This window comes from Orycteropus afer, unplaced genomic scaffold, assembly GCF_000298275.1.
Source record: "Orycteropus afer afer isolate SDZICR_OR568_19922 unplaced genomic scaffold, OryAfe1.0 scaffold00141, whole genome shotgun sequence".
Classification (NCBI taxonomy): Eukaryota; Metazoa; Chordata; class Mammalia; order Tubulidentata; family Orycteropodidae; genus Orycteropus; species Orycteropus afer.
Genome location: NW_006921728.1, coordinates 4,602,336 through 4,619,952, shown reverse-complemented (window position 1 = coordinate 4,619,952; position 17,617 = coordinate 4,602,336). Strand labels below are relative to the sequence as shown.

Below are 17,617 nucleotides of genomic sequence, written 5' to 3'. Positions count from 1 at the left end.
TACTAGTGCTGGAGCAAGATGGTATCTCATTGTTGTTTTGATTTGCAAGATAAACTCTTGAAGCACCCAGAAAAAAATGACATGGTCCTTAAAGGGGAAGAATGATTCGCACAAACTTGGACTTCTTACCACAAACTATGGAGGCCTTAAGACAGTGAAACATCTTTAAAGTGCTTTTTTAAAAAAACCATCCCAGAATTCTTTATCTAGTGAAACTATCCACCAAGAAGAGGGTGAAATAAAGACATTTACAGAAAAAGGAAAACTAAAAGAATCTTTTGCCATTGGACTTGCACTATAAAAGATGCTAAAAAGAGTCCTTCGGTTTGAAAAGAAATGAAACCAATAGGATACTCAGATGCTTAGGAATGAGTGGATATTATAACTGGAAGAAGTATAAAAAATAAACTACTTTTTTTCTTAGTTTCTTTGTACTAAACATGATTGTGTAAAGCAGCACTAATAGACATAATGAGCAGCTCTGGTGGCATGGTGCCTAAGGCATGACTGCTAACCAGAAGATTGGCATTTCAAACCCACCAGCCACTCCACGGAAGGAAGACTAAGCAACCTATTTCTGTAAAGATTTATCCCCTTGGAAACCCAATGGGGTCGCTATGAATTGGGGTCAACTCGATGGCACTGAGTTTGGTTTTTTGGTTTTTGGTTAATAAAGCCAAAAAATCAAACTCACTGCTGTCAAGTCGATTTAGCTCAAAGGAACCCCTCCTCAGGTTTCTGAGGCAGTTATCTCTACAGAAGTAGATTGCCCAATCTTCCTTCTGAGGAATGGCTGGTGGGTTTGAACCACCAGCCTTAAGTTAGTAGCCACCCCAAATAAGTAAAAAGGAAATGATGACATTAAATTATAATATGAACAAAATATTATAATTTCTATCTGTAATTAATATATTTTAAAAATTACATTAATTACTGATAGAAATTGTATTTCGTTATTATAATTAATGTCATTGTTTAAAAAATGAGATATTTTACATTTTTTAATAGTAAATTTTCTAAATCCACTGTGCATTTTATGCATATAGCACATCTTAATTTGAAATATGCACATCTGAAGTGTTCAATAGTTACCATACTGGACGTATGAGTTTAAAACAAAAGTTATGGCACTGTCTTGTGGGGTTTAAAATGTGTATAGATGTAATACATATGGCAATTATAACTATATGTATGGTGAGGGGTTGCAAGATTTCCACATTTTTCATGCAGCAAAAAAATCAAACTCACTGCCGTTGAGCTGTTTCCAACTCATAGCGACCCCTCCTTGGGTTTCTGAGGTGGTAGCTCTATGGAAGTAGGTTGCCCAATCTTCCTTCCAAGGAGTGGCTGGTGGGTTTGAACCGCCAGCCCTCTGACTAGCAGTCCAATCCCTTAGGCACTACACCACCAGAGCTCCCTATTTTTTATGAAGTGGTACAATATTAGTTTTAAGTACACAGGTAATCCCTGTCACGACATATTCGAGTTATGACAAATCACATTTACGACCATCTGTTTATTTGTTTTTTACATCTTATTGTAATATGTTGCAGTGTCATTTGCCAACGTTATTGATCTCAAATGTTCACTCACAGAAGTTCAATTTTATGATTTACTGTTTTAAACACTGCTAGACTTATAAAGATATTGGTAATATAAGGCATTAATAATGAAAATTTTTAAAAAATGATACCAGAACTTAGAGCAGAACTGACTTACAACAGAGTTGTTGGAATGGAACCCTTTTGTAAGTCAGGGACTATGTGTACAGAGAAAAGAACATACATTGTAGTCCTTACAGTAACCACTAAAAAAGTCAATGCAAAGGGGTATAGTTAAAAGATAACAGATACATTAAAATGGAATTCTAAAAAATATTTTAAAAATTCAGAAGACGAAAGGAAAGGAAAAACAGAAACAAAAGATGGAAGAGACAAACAGAAAACAAATGGTAATATGTTCTTGATATCTTCCCATAATTCATCTGGCTTTCAGTTGTTGGTGTTCAATGCATCAAATCTATTCTTTAGATGATCTCTAAATTCAGGAGGGATATATTCAAGATCATACTTTGGTTCTCTTGGACTTGTTTGAATTGTCTTTAACTTCAAGTGGAATTTGCATATGAGCAGTTGATGGTCTGTTCCACAGTCAGCTCCTGACCTGGTTTTGGCTGAAGATATTGAGCTTTTCCACCACCTCTTGCCACAGATGTAGTCAATCTGATTCCTGTGTGTTCCATCTGGTGAAGTCCACATGTACACCCTCCGTTTGTGTTGTTGAAAAAAGGTGTTTGCAATGAACAAGTTGTTGGTCTTGCAAAATTCTACCATCCAAGTTCCAGCATTATTTCTGTCACCAAGGCCAAATTTTCCAACTACCGGTGATTCTTCTTTGTTTCCAACTTTTGCATTCCAGTCACCAGTGATAATTAACACATCCTGATTGCATGTTTGGTCAATATCAGACTGTAGAAGCTCATCAAATTCTTCAATTTCCTCATCTTTGGCTTTGGTGGTTGGGGCATAAATTTGAATAACAGTCATATTAATGGGTCTTCCTTGTAGGCGTATGAATATTATCCTATCACTGACAGCATTGTATTTCAGGACAGATCTTGAAACATCCTTTGTGATGATGAATGCCACCCCATTCCTTTCCAAACTGTCATTCCCGGCATAGTAGATCATATGGTTGTCTGATTCAAAATGGTCAAAACCAGTCCATTTCAGCTCACTAATGCCAAGGATATCAATCTTTATGCGTTCTATTTCCTTTTTGACAACTTCCAATTTTCCTAGATTCATACTTCGTACATTCCATGTTCCGATGATTAATGGATGTCTGCGACTGTTTCTCTTCAATTTGAGTGGTAACACATCAGCAAATGAAGGTCTTGAAAGCTTTCTCTTTTCCATATGAGTAAGGCTGGGTTTACTCAGATGTTGCAGCTCTTTCCCAGTCCTATTTTGAGAGCCTTTTAGCCTAAACGGACTATTCCTAAAGGTGCGTGGTAATGTACCAAACACTGTTTCTTTGCTATTCATAAGGTTTTCCCTGGCCAATTCTTTGAGAAGTGGATGGCCTCTTCCTTCTTCCTAGTCTGTCTCAGTCTATAAACTGGGCTGTTACCTGTGTACCAGGTGCATCTCGCTGGGTTTTAAACACCAGAGGCTCAGCCTCAAAACTCACGTCTACATGTCACCACAGTAGGACAAACCAACAGCCAAGTTTGTCTTGCTGTTGGAGACCTCTCGTATCACCCCCAACTGGGTCCCTGTGGCTGACTGTACCTCTCTCTGGCTTCCTGGCTTTTAATCCCCTTTCTCCTGCTCTTTTGCCCTGCTGTTTTGTGCGTCCCTGAGTTGCCCCTGGGGCTGAATGCTCCCCTGTCCAAGTTCCTGGCTTGTATCCCCTTTCTCCTGCTCTCCAGTCCTGCTGCTTTGGGCAGGCCTGAGTTTCCTCTCCTCACCTAATCCCTTTGGCTGATTGCTCTTATCTCTGGCTTCCTGGCTTTTACTTCCCTTTCTCCTGCTCTTCCGGCCTGCTGCTTTGGGTGTCCCTGAGTTGTCTCTCCTCACCTGTAACCCTGGGGCTCACTGCTCTTCTGTCCAGGTTCCTGGCTTTTATCCCCTTTCTCCTGCTCTTCTGGCCCACTACTTTGGGCGGGCCTGAGTTTGTCTCCTCACCTAATCCCTTCGGCTGATTGCTCTTCTCTCTGGCTTCCTGGCTTTTAATCCCCTTTCTCCTGCTCTTCCCACTTGCTACTTCGGGCATCCCTGAGTTGTCTCTTCTCTCCTCACCTGTAACCCTGGGGCTGACTGCTCTTCTGTCCGGGTTCCTGGCTTTTATCCCCTTTCTCCTGCTCTCCCCGCCTGCTACTTTGGGCATCCCTGAGTTGTCTCTCCTCACCCATAACCCTGGGGCTGGTAATATAGTAGATCTAAATCCAAAAAAACCAATAATTACATTAAACACTAATGGAATGAACACTCCAATTTAAAGACAGAGATTATGAGAATGAATAAAAAAGTAAGACCCAATTATAAGCTTTCTATAAGAGATACAAGGAGCCCTGGTGGTACACTGATAAAATGCTGAGCTGCTAACTGAAAGGGAAGGTTGGCAGTTCGATCCTACCAGCTGTTCTGCTCCATGGGAGAAAAGATCTAGCAACCTGTAGAGACTGAAATCTAGAAAACCATATAGGGCAGTTCCACTCTGCTGTGACTCTGATTAGATAGCACAGAACAAGAAATACACTTTATGTATAAAGATAAAGATAGGTGGAAAGTTAACCTACCATAGAAAAATGATTTACCATGCAAACAGTAAGCATAAGAAAGCTGGAGGGGCTATATTAATATCAAATAAAACAGACTTCAAGACAAAGAGTATCATCAAAGACAAAAAGGGACACCAAACAATAATAAGAGGGCCAACTCATCAGGATGATTTAATAATCATAAATGTGTATGCATCTGATAACTGAGCCTCCAAATACATAAAACAAAAATTGAGAGAATTAAAGGAAGAAACAGATAATTCCATGATCATAGCAGGAAATTTTCATACTCTCTTCTCAGCAATTGTTAGAACTAGACAACAACAAAAAAATCAGTTTAAACATAGAGAATCTGAATAATGCTATCAACCACCTTGGCCTAACTGGTATTTGAAAATATTACTCCCAACATGGTACACTCACAAAGAGAGGATAGTCTGGGCCATAAAACTAAGGCCAGTTAACTTCTGTTAATTGTTACATTTCACAAACATGTAAATGCCCCCAATAAAACAAATATAACTCTTCTTTCCCAAAAGAAGGTGACAGGTGAGGCTTAACTAACAAGTGCTCAAGTGATGCTCAAACACTGCTAAACAAAGGAATGAACCAGTGACCACACCACACTTTTAAGGTTGCACAAATAGCCTTCCAAACAAACAAACCCCATTGCCCTTGAGTCGATTCTGACTCAGAGACTCTATACGACAGAGTAGAACTGTACCATTTAGGCTTTCCAAGGCTGTAAACGTTTACAAAAGCAGAATGCCACATGTTTCTCACCAGGAATGGCTGGCCACTGAGTGCCAACTGCTGACCTTTTGGTTAGCAGCCAAGTACTTCATCACTGTGCCTCCAGGGCTCCTATGAACTAGCCTTAAAGAACCTCAAATTAAAGGTACTGAGGGTGAGAGTATCTAAATATTCAACACATTTCTTGAAAAACACTGTTAGGATTTATTCAAATCTGGATCTATCATGGACTTAATTATGATTGTTCAAATGGCTTTTTCTATTGTACTTCTTAGGCTGTTTCCTTTTTGAAATTGCCTTTCAGATGTTGAGATGTGAAGGCTGAAACACTGATGTCCCTGAAGAAAAGAGAAAGCTCCAAAGATAAAATTCCCATAGCAACTCTAAATCCATCACACTGTATTTGCATATGGGAGTTTGGTTTAAACATGTTAATATATGGGGATGTTCAATGTGTCTAAGCTGTGGTTGCTATAGGAACCATAACTTCGAATTTCCTTTTAAGTTTAGCAAGTGCTCACACATAAAAGCTGATGCCCTTAGGCAGCTATCTCAACTTGCAGATATGGCTTGGAGCAATGAATTTACAAACATCATGATTCATGATGATAGATGCAATTAATAGACACCTATCATTTTGAAATTTTAATGGTTGGGGGATCAAAGACAATTCTTTAGAATGCAGACAGATAAAACTCACCAGGGAGTCAGCTACCTCTTATGTGATACCTCTGCTTAGGCCAAAACTTGTTATAGTCCAGGTAAGTCACCTCTGAATTCAAAGAAGAAAAGTCTTATATTGTCCTGGAATGGCAGAAAAATCCAGCACATTCTCACAAAACCAGCAGACTGTATGATGCAGTAAAAGTACTTTTTTGTTTTCCTTATTAATATAAACCCAAACCAAACCCACTGCCAGCGAGTGGAGTCCGATTCACAGGTACCCCTTTCGTGGTTCTGAGGTGGTAAATTTAAGTAGATTGCCTCATCTTCCTTCTGCGGAGTGGCTGGTGGAATTGAACCACCAACATTCTGGTTAGCAGTCAAATGCCTTAGGCACTGTGCCACAAGAGCTCCTTCCTTGTCAAAATAGATGGCAAACAAAAACAAAAAAAAACCCACAGCAGTTGCTTCAAGTTGATTCTGACTTATGATGACCCCACGGGTGTCAGCGCAGGACCGCTCCATAGTGTTTTCAATGGCTGTGATCTTTTGAAAGTAGATCACCAGGCCTTTCTTCTGAATTGTCTCGTGGTGAATTTGAACTACCAAACTTCCAGTTGGTAGCTGAGCAGTAATCCTTTGTCCCACCCAGGGACTCCTAATACAGCGTCCTCTCTTAATTAGCAACACGTGGATAATCCATTCCATGACCACTTTTTCCACTCTAATGTAGCCTCTTTGCCATACATGATGTATTTAAGCTGCCACTTACTGCTCTTAACTCATTATAATCAGGACTTGCAAGTTACTTTTAGTATTAGCCTAAGGAACTAAGTTGGGTGAGATAAATGCTCTGTGAAATGAATCAAGTATTCAAAGCCAAAAATAAAAAAATAATTGAGGCTCTGTTTTCAATCATACCAGTCACTAATGCAGACAATTAAGAAATGACCAAGGCTTAGAGGCAAGAACAGAAATTACTGCTGTTATGGACCTGTTACCACTGTGCGGGAAGTATGACATAAATATGGATATACATATTTCCCAGACAGCTGACCATCAATTCATTATACACTTTAATTTGTCTTAAATTTTGGATGGACAAAATCAGACTTGTGTTTAAAGAAGATGGCCTTTCAGAACACAGGCAGGGAGACCAGTTTAGAGAGTATAAAAATAGTTCGTGGTGGAGATGATTCAGGGTCAACATTATAAATAGAGAGATATAAGAGACCCGTAAGAATTAGAAGGGACCTTAGAGAATGTCATTTACGGTGAGCTGATGTCTTACATACCCTTGGGGGCCAATGAGAGGCAGGGAGCTATGTGATTCTGTAATAAAGATCCCAGGCTACTCCACTGTTTAGTAAGATTTTGTTTTTTGGCTCTTCATTTACTGATGCCGGTACTTTTTCATTGGTACCAGTGTACTCCTTGTCATAAGAGAAATCAGATCCTCATGATTATGATAATTAGGCCTAAATCAGGAAAGTAAATAGACTTTGGGTAAGTACACTAGGAACTGTCTCAGGAGTAAAGAGGAAAGTGTCGGACTTCATAACCGATTGACAACACCTATTGTAACTTCTGGAGCTCTTAATTGTGCCCATGAGGAACCTATACATAGATCTAGAGGCAGACATTTGAACAGAACAAGCGATATTACAAGGCTTAAAATCAGGAAAGATTTGCATCAGGGTGGTATCTTTTTACCACACTTATTCAAACTGAATGTGAGCAAATAATCTCAGGAGATGGATGATATGAAGAACATGGCATCAGAATTGGAGGAAGGCTCATTAACAACCTGTGATATGCAGATGATACAACCTTGCTTGCTGAAAGCCAAGAGGACTTGATGAAGACTGACGCTGTCCAAGGATTTCATTTTATCTGCATCTACAATCAGTGCCCATGGAAGCAGCAGTCAAGAACACAAATGATGCACTGCATTGGGCAAATGTGCTGCAAAAGACCTCTTTACACTGTTAAAGAGCAAAGATGTCACTTTGAAGACTATGGTATGCCTGACCCAAGCCAGGGTATTTTCAATAGCCTCATATGCATGTGACAGCTGGACAATGAATAAGAAAGACAGAAAAAGAAGGAATGCCTTTCAATTGTGGTGTTGGTGAAGAACAGTGGATATACTGTGGAATGCCAGAAGAATGGACAAATCTGTCTTGAAAGCAGCACAGCCAGAAGGCTCCTTAAGAAGGGAAGACAGTGAGACTTTGTTTCACGTACTTTGGTCATGTCATCAGGAGGGACCAGTCCCTGGAGAAAGGCATCATGTTTGGTAAAGCAGAGGGTCAGTGAAAGAGAGGAAGACCCTCAAAGAGAAGGACTGATACAGTGGCTGCAACAAGGGGCTCAAACACAGCAACAACTGTGAGGATGGCATAGGACTTGGCAGTGTTTCATTCTACTGTCCACAGACCCAAACCACTGCCATCGAGTTGATTCTGATGCATAGAGACCCCTGTTATATTTCCAAGGTGGTAAATCTTTATGGAAGTAGACTGCCTTATCCTCCTCACGTGGAGTTGGTAGGTTTGAACCTCTGACCTTCTAGTTAGCAGCCAAATGTCTTATCCACTATGCCACCAGAGCTCCTTGCTGTACACAGAGTCATTATGAATTGGAACTGACTCCATGGCACCTAACAACAACACTGTGACTCTTAAGGAGCCCTGGTGGTCCAATGGTTAAACGGTTGGCTACTAACCAAAAGGTTGGTGGTTCAACCTACCCAGTGGCTCTTTGGGAGAAAAGACACGTCAATCTGTTCCCTAAAAGATTACAGCCTAGAAAACCCCATTGGGCAGCTGTCCTCTGTCATACAGGGTTTCTATGAGTCAGAATTGACTTGCCAGCACCCAACAACAACAAGAAATTGTGACTCTTATATAAGACATTTGGCTTCCATTTTCTTAAGTGTGTTCCCAGTAGTCTAATACATGACTTCTAGAAAAATAAGGTCACACTGTATTTACAGGAGTCTTTTTCTTATTATAGCTTTTTAAATAATGTTCTATCTGTATACTTTGCTGTAATTTTTTCCAGTATAGTCTGACTACTGTACAAAGTCCAATAGTTACAACATATTTTATTAAAAAGTGAATGACTGGTTGGACTTTTGAAAATATCCTTTTCTCCTAATTAAGGCAAAAGAGGTGAACCAATTAGTATTGAGAACACAAGTCACAGGAATAATTACCTTCTGGAACATTAGATTATTTTTATTTACTATCTGTTGACTTTAATGTCTGTCTTGAGCTTTGTTACCTGAGATGCTAAGCTCTGGAAAACACATATTTCACCTTCAGGCTTACCAACGTCCTTCCTATAAAAATGTTTCTCTGTGGGTTTTGTGGAAGATGAACGAGGGAATTTCTAGAAAACAAGGCCAAGGCAGCATAATGACAGCTCTGTTTGGAGAAGAGAGTGTTGGTATCAATGTGAAAAAATTTAAGTAGGTATTATGATTTTGTGGGAAAAAAATATTCTGAGGTCTATTTAATTTGTTACTAAACACTTGGAAAAGTGGCAGTTGAGTTTTAAGATTAATTAGTACATCGTTAACGGTGATAAAAAGGATTGAAGGACGGGAAATATCTAGCACCTTTGATTTTTCTTACTTCCTTTCCCTCCCGCTCCATCTGCCTCTCCACTTCCAAGCTCTGCACTGGACTCAACACTAGTCTTTTCCACCTCTAGCTCCTAGGAAAGTGGATGAAAAGTTGAAGGCCAAGTTGGGCCACCATATTATTTTTACTTTCCAAACTCTTTGTGGTTTAATTTTTATCCAATCCCTCCCCCATCATTTCTGATCCAGAAAAATAAGTATTTCTTCTCCTCTCCAAAGCTGTATCTTATGTCCTTGACCTCATTTTCTCCCTTTAGGTTCAGAGCCATGTCCCACCAATTTCCCCTCTTTATTTTCTCAGACCTTTCCACAGACTTCTTCTCTTAACTAACAAACCTGTTCATACTGCCTTAGTCTTAAACAAAAATAGACCAAGAAAAACACCACTCTCCTTCCAACTGTACTTTCTGAAGTTAGCATCAGATCTTGTCTTATACCAAACACCTTCTTCTTCCCTGACAATTTTGTTAGAAATGGTGTCTACCCAATGGTCCTCTAAGTTTATGTGAATGATCAGAATTCCCAGGTGTATGGTAGAGCTGACAAGGGGCAAGGTTGTGGTCACTGCTTGGTCACAGCCAGCTACCCAGAGAGACTGAGTAGTTGAACCTAAGGGCTTGGGACCATAGTCTCAGGGGACATCAAGCTCAATTGGCATAACATACTATACAAAACATTGTTCCACTTCCTACCTTGGCGAGTAGCGACTGGGATCTTAAAAGCTAGCAAGCTGCCATCTAGATGGAACGATGGGTCCCTCCTCATCCAGAGCAAAGAAGAATGAAGAAAACCAAAATTCATGGAAACAATTGGTCCTAGCGACTGGTACACCATCTGATCTGCAGCCTATACGACTATGAGACCAGAAGAACTGGATGGTGCCTGGCTATCACTGTTATCCACTTGGGAGGGGATCTATGTAGGAGATCCTGGATAGAGAGGGAGAAAAATGTGGAACAAAATTCAAAATCATTTGGAGGGAAAAAAAAAAGGGTAGGGGGACCAGGTTTGCTAGTCCAATAGAGCCTGGTGGAACCACTGAGACTATGGCCCCTAGCTGCCCTTAGGGTTTGGAACTGAACCCACACCTGTGGTTTCCAGCCAAACAAGTCTTAGACAGGCATATGAGTTGAACATTTACCTCAAGTAGATACACTCCTTGGAGAGAACAATCATGGGAGAAAGAAGGGCTGCTTATGCACAGGGAGACAGCTCAGGGGGCAGGAGCCCATGGAGGGATGGACACTGGGAGGAGGTAACTGGGGGGAGAAGGTGGGCAGGTAGCTGTTGTGTTGTTGTAAACTGTGGTCAATGTCATGAGGCAAAGTGTATGTGAACTGCTGTATGAAAAGTGAATTTGCTCTGTAAATCTTCACCAAATCACATAAAGAAAAATAAATTAAAAAAAAAAAAGATGGTGTCTACCCTTATTGCATTCACTCCACATTCAACATGGCCTTGTTAAATCTCTGCGACCTAGGTGAATACATTCAGCATTTTAATGGACTAATTCTTTGAAGGATTATTAATCACCTCCCAGGAGTCAGATTTCAGTGGCCTGTTTTCATGGTTCACCCTGTTTGATCTCTCCACAATTCATATATAGCATTGTTGGTAATTCTTCCTTCTAGAAATTTTCCATTGTTTGCTCTCTGATGCTGAGTGAGCTCTCCTGGTTTTCTTCCTGACGTTCATTTCTTTCTCAGCTTCATTTCTTTCTTACCCTTCAATGTATGCATTCCACAAAGATCTGTGCTTAGTTTTTCTTATTCTACATAGTCTCATCAATTCTACAACCCTAAAGATGGTTTTTATGTGGTCTCAATTTCCTTTCCTATAATTCATCCTTCAGCTCACTCCTGGTCCCATTATTCTACTGGCACACTCTTAAAGGTCCTCAGAGAGCTCCAGTAGACTCCTCCAGTCCTAATTTTGTTTGACTTGCCAGCAGATCGAGGCACTGTTGGCCATTCTACCTTCTTCTTTGGCTTTGCTGATACATCACTCCTCAATTCTCCTTCAGGCTTTCTGACCTCTTCTTCGTTTCCTAAGCTTGTCTCTCCTCTTCCACCCATTCATTCACCATTAGAGTTCCTCAAGGCACTCTCCCATTCTCATTTGGTATTCATTTCCAGCTTCAATTATATGGATACATGGAAGACTCACAACTGTTTATCTCTAGTCTACAGTTCTTTGCACTCTAGACACATGTACATGCAGCCATGCACACACACATATACAGCTAGCTGCCTACTTATATCTCCTCTTAGATATCCTAAAGAAATAAAATAAAAACAGCTCAGTACGCCTAAAATGAACTTATGATCTCTCCTCAAATCTGATTCTGTATCAGCACTTCCTGAACAATAACAACATCCACACAGTTGTGCAAGACAAACCAAGAAATCATGCTTGATACCACCTTCTCTTTTACCCCAATGTCCATCTGTCACCAATATCTACTCTATCTTTCCTTCTAACTATCTCTTAGAGTTGTCTATTCCCCTCTATCACCACTACCACTACTGTAAGTAGATGAGCAAGAATTCACTGAACACACACTTGAGAGAGTGTGTGTTCTCATATATGTGTACATACAGATTAGCAGGCCTATCCCTACTAAAGATAACAACATCTCTATGTTGTAGATAAGCAAATCAAGGTTAGGTAGGGTTACAGAATTTGCCCCAAGTGACAGGTGTGGTAATTTAAAACCAAGTCTGACTCCAAAGCCAGCAGCCATAGGAAAGAAAAATAAATTATAATATAAAGCTAATTATGTGAACATTAAAGAAACAAAAGAATAGCCTTTCTTTTCAGTTTTCTCACTGAAAAGATGACATTATTTGTGACAGTGATCATGCAATTACAGCATCCATGCCAGTGAAGGAAGGACACTAAACTTTCACAGATACCATTATCCTACACTCCCTCCAGCCAAACTTTTTGTTTTGTAAACTTCCAAAGGTGGAGAAAAACTGCAAGAATAGTAAAATGAATTATCTACATATTCTTCACCTAGACCCACCTATTGTTAACATATTGTCACTTCTGCTTTCCCTCTACCTAGACACACACACATGCGCTTTTTCCTAGAAACATGAGAATTAGTTTCCGACTCATATGTTAACCTGTCTTTTGTCTTTTGTGGGAGCTCTGGTAGCATAGTGCCTAAGGCACTTGACTGCTAATCAGAAGGCTGGCAGTTCAAACTCACCAGCCACTCCTTGGAAAGAATCTACTTCCACAGTCATACCTCCTTGGAAACCTAAGGAGGGGTTGTTACGAGTCAGGTCCAATTCCACGTCACATAACAACATAACAACATGTGTTTTGTATATTTTAAAAATAATGCCAGATTTCTAATGCCTCAGCCCCCTGGAACACAGCTATGAATTCAGTAACAAGAAAAACCAAAACCAAGACCAAAACCTTCTGAACAGAAAGGAAAACTGTAATTATAAAGCTATTACTACTTATCGAGGACTGTTAACCATCTCACATCCATGACGACTGGACACAGACTGTGAAGAAGGAATTTATATTATTCACAAAATTAAGGTAATTGATTTAGCAAGCTTGAACAATGCTTTTCATGTTTGAGATGGGAACAAAATGGTCTCCTGAAGGTGTCATTATTTAACCATCCAGTGCCATAACTGGTGTTTATAACAACAACACTAATTTTGTAAGAACACATTCTGCTTGACAAAGTCTGCTTTTTATGGCAAGGATTTTATGAATATTTTATATTTCATTATTATTTACACACAACTATTTAAAGTATAGTGCCTAAGGCACTTAACTGCTAACCAGAAGGCTGGTGGTTCAAACCCACCAGCCACTCCTTGGACGGAAGGTTAGGCAATCTACTTCCGTAGAGATACTGCCTTGGAAACCCAAGGAGGGGTCGCTATGAGTTGGGTCCGACTTGACGGCACATAACAACAACAACAGCACTTAAAGTTATAGGTATTTATCCTCAATACCCTCATTTTTGGACAAAGCTGGATTAATGAGGCGTTGCAGAATACAATTAGATAAAAATTGGTACTGCCTATACAGGAGATAAGATGCCTATGTCAAAAATTTCCTCTGAAGGTTTGCAGATGATGACCCACATTTAAAAGCAAAAATCAGTTCATTTTCTGGTCCCTACTTCCAACAACTGAGCAGTAAAAATAGTTCAGTCAAAATCTAAACAGATTACTTGACATTTCTCAGAAAAACTAGAAGGAAAAGCAAATCTATCCTCTGAGTATTATTTTAAACATCCAGCTTCAGTGACATAAAGGCAAGAGTTCCACTTTTTTAATTGTTTAAATCATGACTGTCAGACTTATTACAAAGAGTGTCACTACTAGAAAGAAAAACATGGTCAAACAGACAATAGAAACTGTCCAAAGGCTCTAAAATATTGACTCCTGGGAAGAATCAATTACAGATAATGGCAAAGTACAGGTGGGTTGGAGCCATTTTCTCAAAGAAAAGTGACCGTAATGGTTTCAATGTTTTAATACCTGCTGTGGGAGAGTTCGCGTGGTGAGACTTTTTTGGCAGGTTGAAGATCTGTTCACCAGGGTCAGGGGGTGGAATTGCATCTTGCCCTTGTCGAGCCTCTACGGGATCATACTCCTTCCCATCGTAGTTAGCATCATAGAACTTCTTAAACCACTGAATAAAATCCAGGTTGTCCTGGAAACGTCCTTTCACTAGCTTCTCCACTGGAATAACCTGCAATAAACAATCACCAGGTGAGTCACAAACCTCAGGTTTGTTTGTGTTTAATACAACAAACTGTTAACCTAAATTTAACTGTATCCCAATTCATGATCATTGATCTCTCTCCCAGCTTTTTCCAGTTGTATTCTAGAATTAATATAATCTTTCATGATCTTAAAGAAAAAATAAACCAAAATGTTGTTGGGTCTCTTAAAATACATAATACTTAGGAACAAAGCAGACAGAAGTAGGATTACTCTTATCTGTCACGTGGGTCCACATAGTGTGTTTATTGTCAAAGCATCTTCCCCAAAATACTGAGGCCTAGGATGCTGTGTTATTTCAAGATTGATAGGTTATCTTTATTTCTGGCCCAACTGTGTTGTGATAAATCCTTACAAGAATTATGGCTACTAGAAAATGAATAATACTCAAAGCAATGCAAATACATACCATCCTAATGATTCACGGGAAACAACATGAGTTTTCGAGAGTTTATTTACAACAGGAGAGATAAGCATGAAAACAACCAGTCACAATTCAGGACCAGCAACACAGGCACCACGTGTCATGGGAGTGGGGAGGAGCAATGGAGGCAACACAGAAGGCACTCTGGAGGAAGACGTGCACAAGAGTCACATCAGCTTCTGAGATACTGCATCTCAGCAGATCATGAAGTAACACTTCCTACTTGAAGCCCAAAAGCCAATCAGCATTTCTTTTACAAGTCTTATAGGAGCGTTAAGGAGCTCTGGTGTCATAGTGCCAAAGGTATTTGTCGGCTAACCAGAAGGATGGCAGTTCAAACACACCAGCCACTCTGCAGAAGGAAGACCAGGCAATCTACTTCCATAAAGATTTACTGCCTCAGAAACCCAAAGAGGGTTGCTATGAGTCGGAATCGACTCGATGGCAATGAGTTTGGTTTTATAGGCGCCTTTGGAATTATGTTTGAAAAAAAAAAAAAAAAAGAGGTTTGATAGCTTAGCTCTACTGCAGCGGCCAGTCATTTTTGAAGGAAAATGGAAAGGTATATAGATAGCTGTCCTAACTGCTCCATTACCAGATCATTACTTGCCACATTTTGGGGCTGGAATATTAGTTGAGTGAGAGTCACAAGAGTTATAGGGGCAGAGAGTGAGACTGTGCACGTGAGTGTGTGTGAGTGTGAGCGTGTGGTTCAGACAGAACCACAGAGCTCGAAGCACACAGCTTCGCTGTGTAACTATATGAACGGAAGCAGTATAAATTAAGCTTTCGGTAAGGCTTTGCCACCTTCGAAGCTATTGTATCAGATATCTGACCATGCATCATCAGGATCATTCCTGAAAAAAACGTAGATAGACTTCAAGTATCAATGACAATGTGAAAGAAAAAAAGCAACTGAAGCATTTTAGGCCATCCATTCAACTATATCATTTGTAATACATTTATATGTGTGTGTGTGTGTGTGTATATATATATAATGCAAACTAAATCAAATATAGTAGAAAATAAAGAGAGACAAACTTTTGGGAGACATCCAATGTGTAAAGAAGAATCTTTCCCACTCCCCTTGAATGTGAAGTCTGCTCACATGTTCTACTAAATTTCCTTTTCATTGTACTATATAAATATTTTCAAGCCTTCTGATTTTTTAATTTTGTTGATACTGATTGTTTTAAAAAATGACTTCTTAGAGCACAAAGCCCTTAATTAACATGCTTCTCTACTGTGCCTACTGCCAGACATGTGGAAATTTATAAATAGTTTTAGAAGATGGCAGTACATTAGACTTTAAAAGAAGGCATTTACTGTTGTTGATTTAATTTTGCATTCTCTATCAAAAGGGAGGGATGGGGGCAGTGGTGGTTCAGCAGAAAATTCTAGGCTTCCATGTAAGAGACTCAGGTTTGGTTTCCAGCCAAGGCACCTCACGACCAGCCCCCACCCGTCCGTCAGCGGAGGCTCATGTGTTGCTATGATACAAGCAGGTTTCAGCGGAGCTTCCAAACCAAGATGGACTAAGAAGAAAGGCCTGGCAAGCTACTTCAGCAACTGAGCAAATGAAAATCCCACAGATCACAGAAGTCCGACCTTCAGTTGATCACGGAGATGGGGTAGGACCAGGCAGCATTTTGTTCTGCTGTGTGAGGGGTTGCCATGAACTGGGGGCTGACGTAAGGGCAGGTAACAACACAGTATCACAGTGGAAACTCCAGAGGCATAAATTAAATCTGAGATGGCAAGCAAGACTTTACAAAGAACCTTCCTACACTCTGCCAGGTATGACAAGTGTCTCTCATGGGACGTTTTGGATAGACTATGAGCATATTAAGGAGCTCTGGTAGTGTAGTGCCTAAGGCACTTGACTGCTAACCAGAAGGCTCGCGGTTCAAACCCACCAGCCACTCCTTGGAAGGAAGATGGGGCAATCTACTTCCGTAGTGATACTGTCTCAGAAACCCAAGGAGGGGTCGCTCTGAGTCGAGGCCGACTCGATGGCACATAACAACAACAACAACAACATCAGCATATTAAAGCTAGAATGACATTTCAGATAGTGTTGCACTGGTATTCATAAGGTTTTCAGTGACCAGTTTTTTCAGAAGTGGACGGCTCCATCCTTTTTCCCTATCTTCACCTGGAAGCTCTGTGGAAACCTGTGCACCACGTTATTTGAAATGTCAGAGGGACAGCCTCCAGTCTCTCAGCAACACACAAGCTACCACAGTACGACAAAATGACAGAGAAGTGGTGCGCCTTAGAAGTGGGTATAGCTAGGCTTCATTTCACCTACTCTGGACATGCTGTCAGAAGGAACCATTCGTTGGAAAAGGGTATCATGCTGGGTAAAGTAGAGGGTCAGTGAAGAAGGGGAAGACCCTCAACAAGATGGACTGACACAGTGGCTGCAATGACGGGCTCCAGCACAGCAAGTTTTGTGAGGATGGCACAGGACTAGGCGGTGTTTTGTTCTCTTGTCCACAGGGTCACTATGAGTTGGCCACTAGACGACACCTAGTAACAGCAAAGCCAGAGAGGCTAATAAAAGTCATCAAGGCCAGTCTCCTACCACGAGAATTTTTCTTCAACATCTTTAATAATTGCTTAACCATTGTGTGTATACTTCTAGAAAGAAATGTTGTTGTTGTTATGTGTCACGGAGTCAGATCTGACTCATAGCGACCCCTCCTTGGGTTTCTGAGGCAGTATCATTATGGAAGTAGATTGCCCAACCTTCCTTCTGAGGAGTGGCTGGTGGGTTTGAACCGCCAGCCTTCTGGTTAGCAGTCAAGTGCCTTAGGCTGTATGCTACCAGAGCTCCTCTAGAGAGAAATAGAGCTCATTAATTTGTTATGTAGGTAGTTTCATCAATAAATCAATGAAAGGGTGTTTCCTTCCTTTTCAATCCAGAAGTATGCATACAGAAATCAATGGAACAGATACAAGTGGTGCTGCTAATGTAAAGTAAGGAGAACCTCTACTGCTCTGGCTTTGAATATCGGTAGTCCTTCATTCCTTTCAAACACTGTCAGAGGAGGTCCTGACGAAAGCTGGACCCC

General features: G+C 40.4%; 1 protein-coding gene across 1 annotated transcript in view; it reads right to left on the bottom strand.

The window, feature by feature from the left end:
- Positions 1–17,617, bottom strand: part of MAPRE2 (microtubule associated protein RP/EB family member 2) — a 115,287-nt gene that overhangs the window by 28,372 nt on the left and 69,298 nt on the right. The window contains exon 4 of the mRNA XM_042781632.1: positions 13,871–14,084. Within this exon, the coding sequence (XP_042637566.1) occupies positions 13,871–14,084 (214 nt within the window). The remainder of the gene's footprint in view (positions 1–13,870; positions 14,085–17,617) is intronic.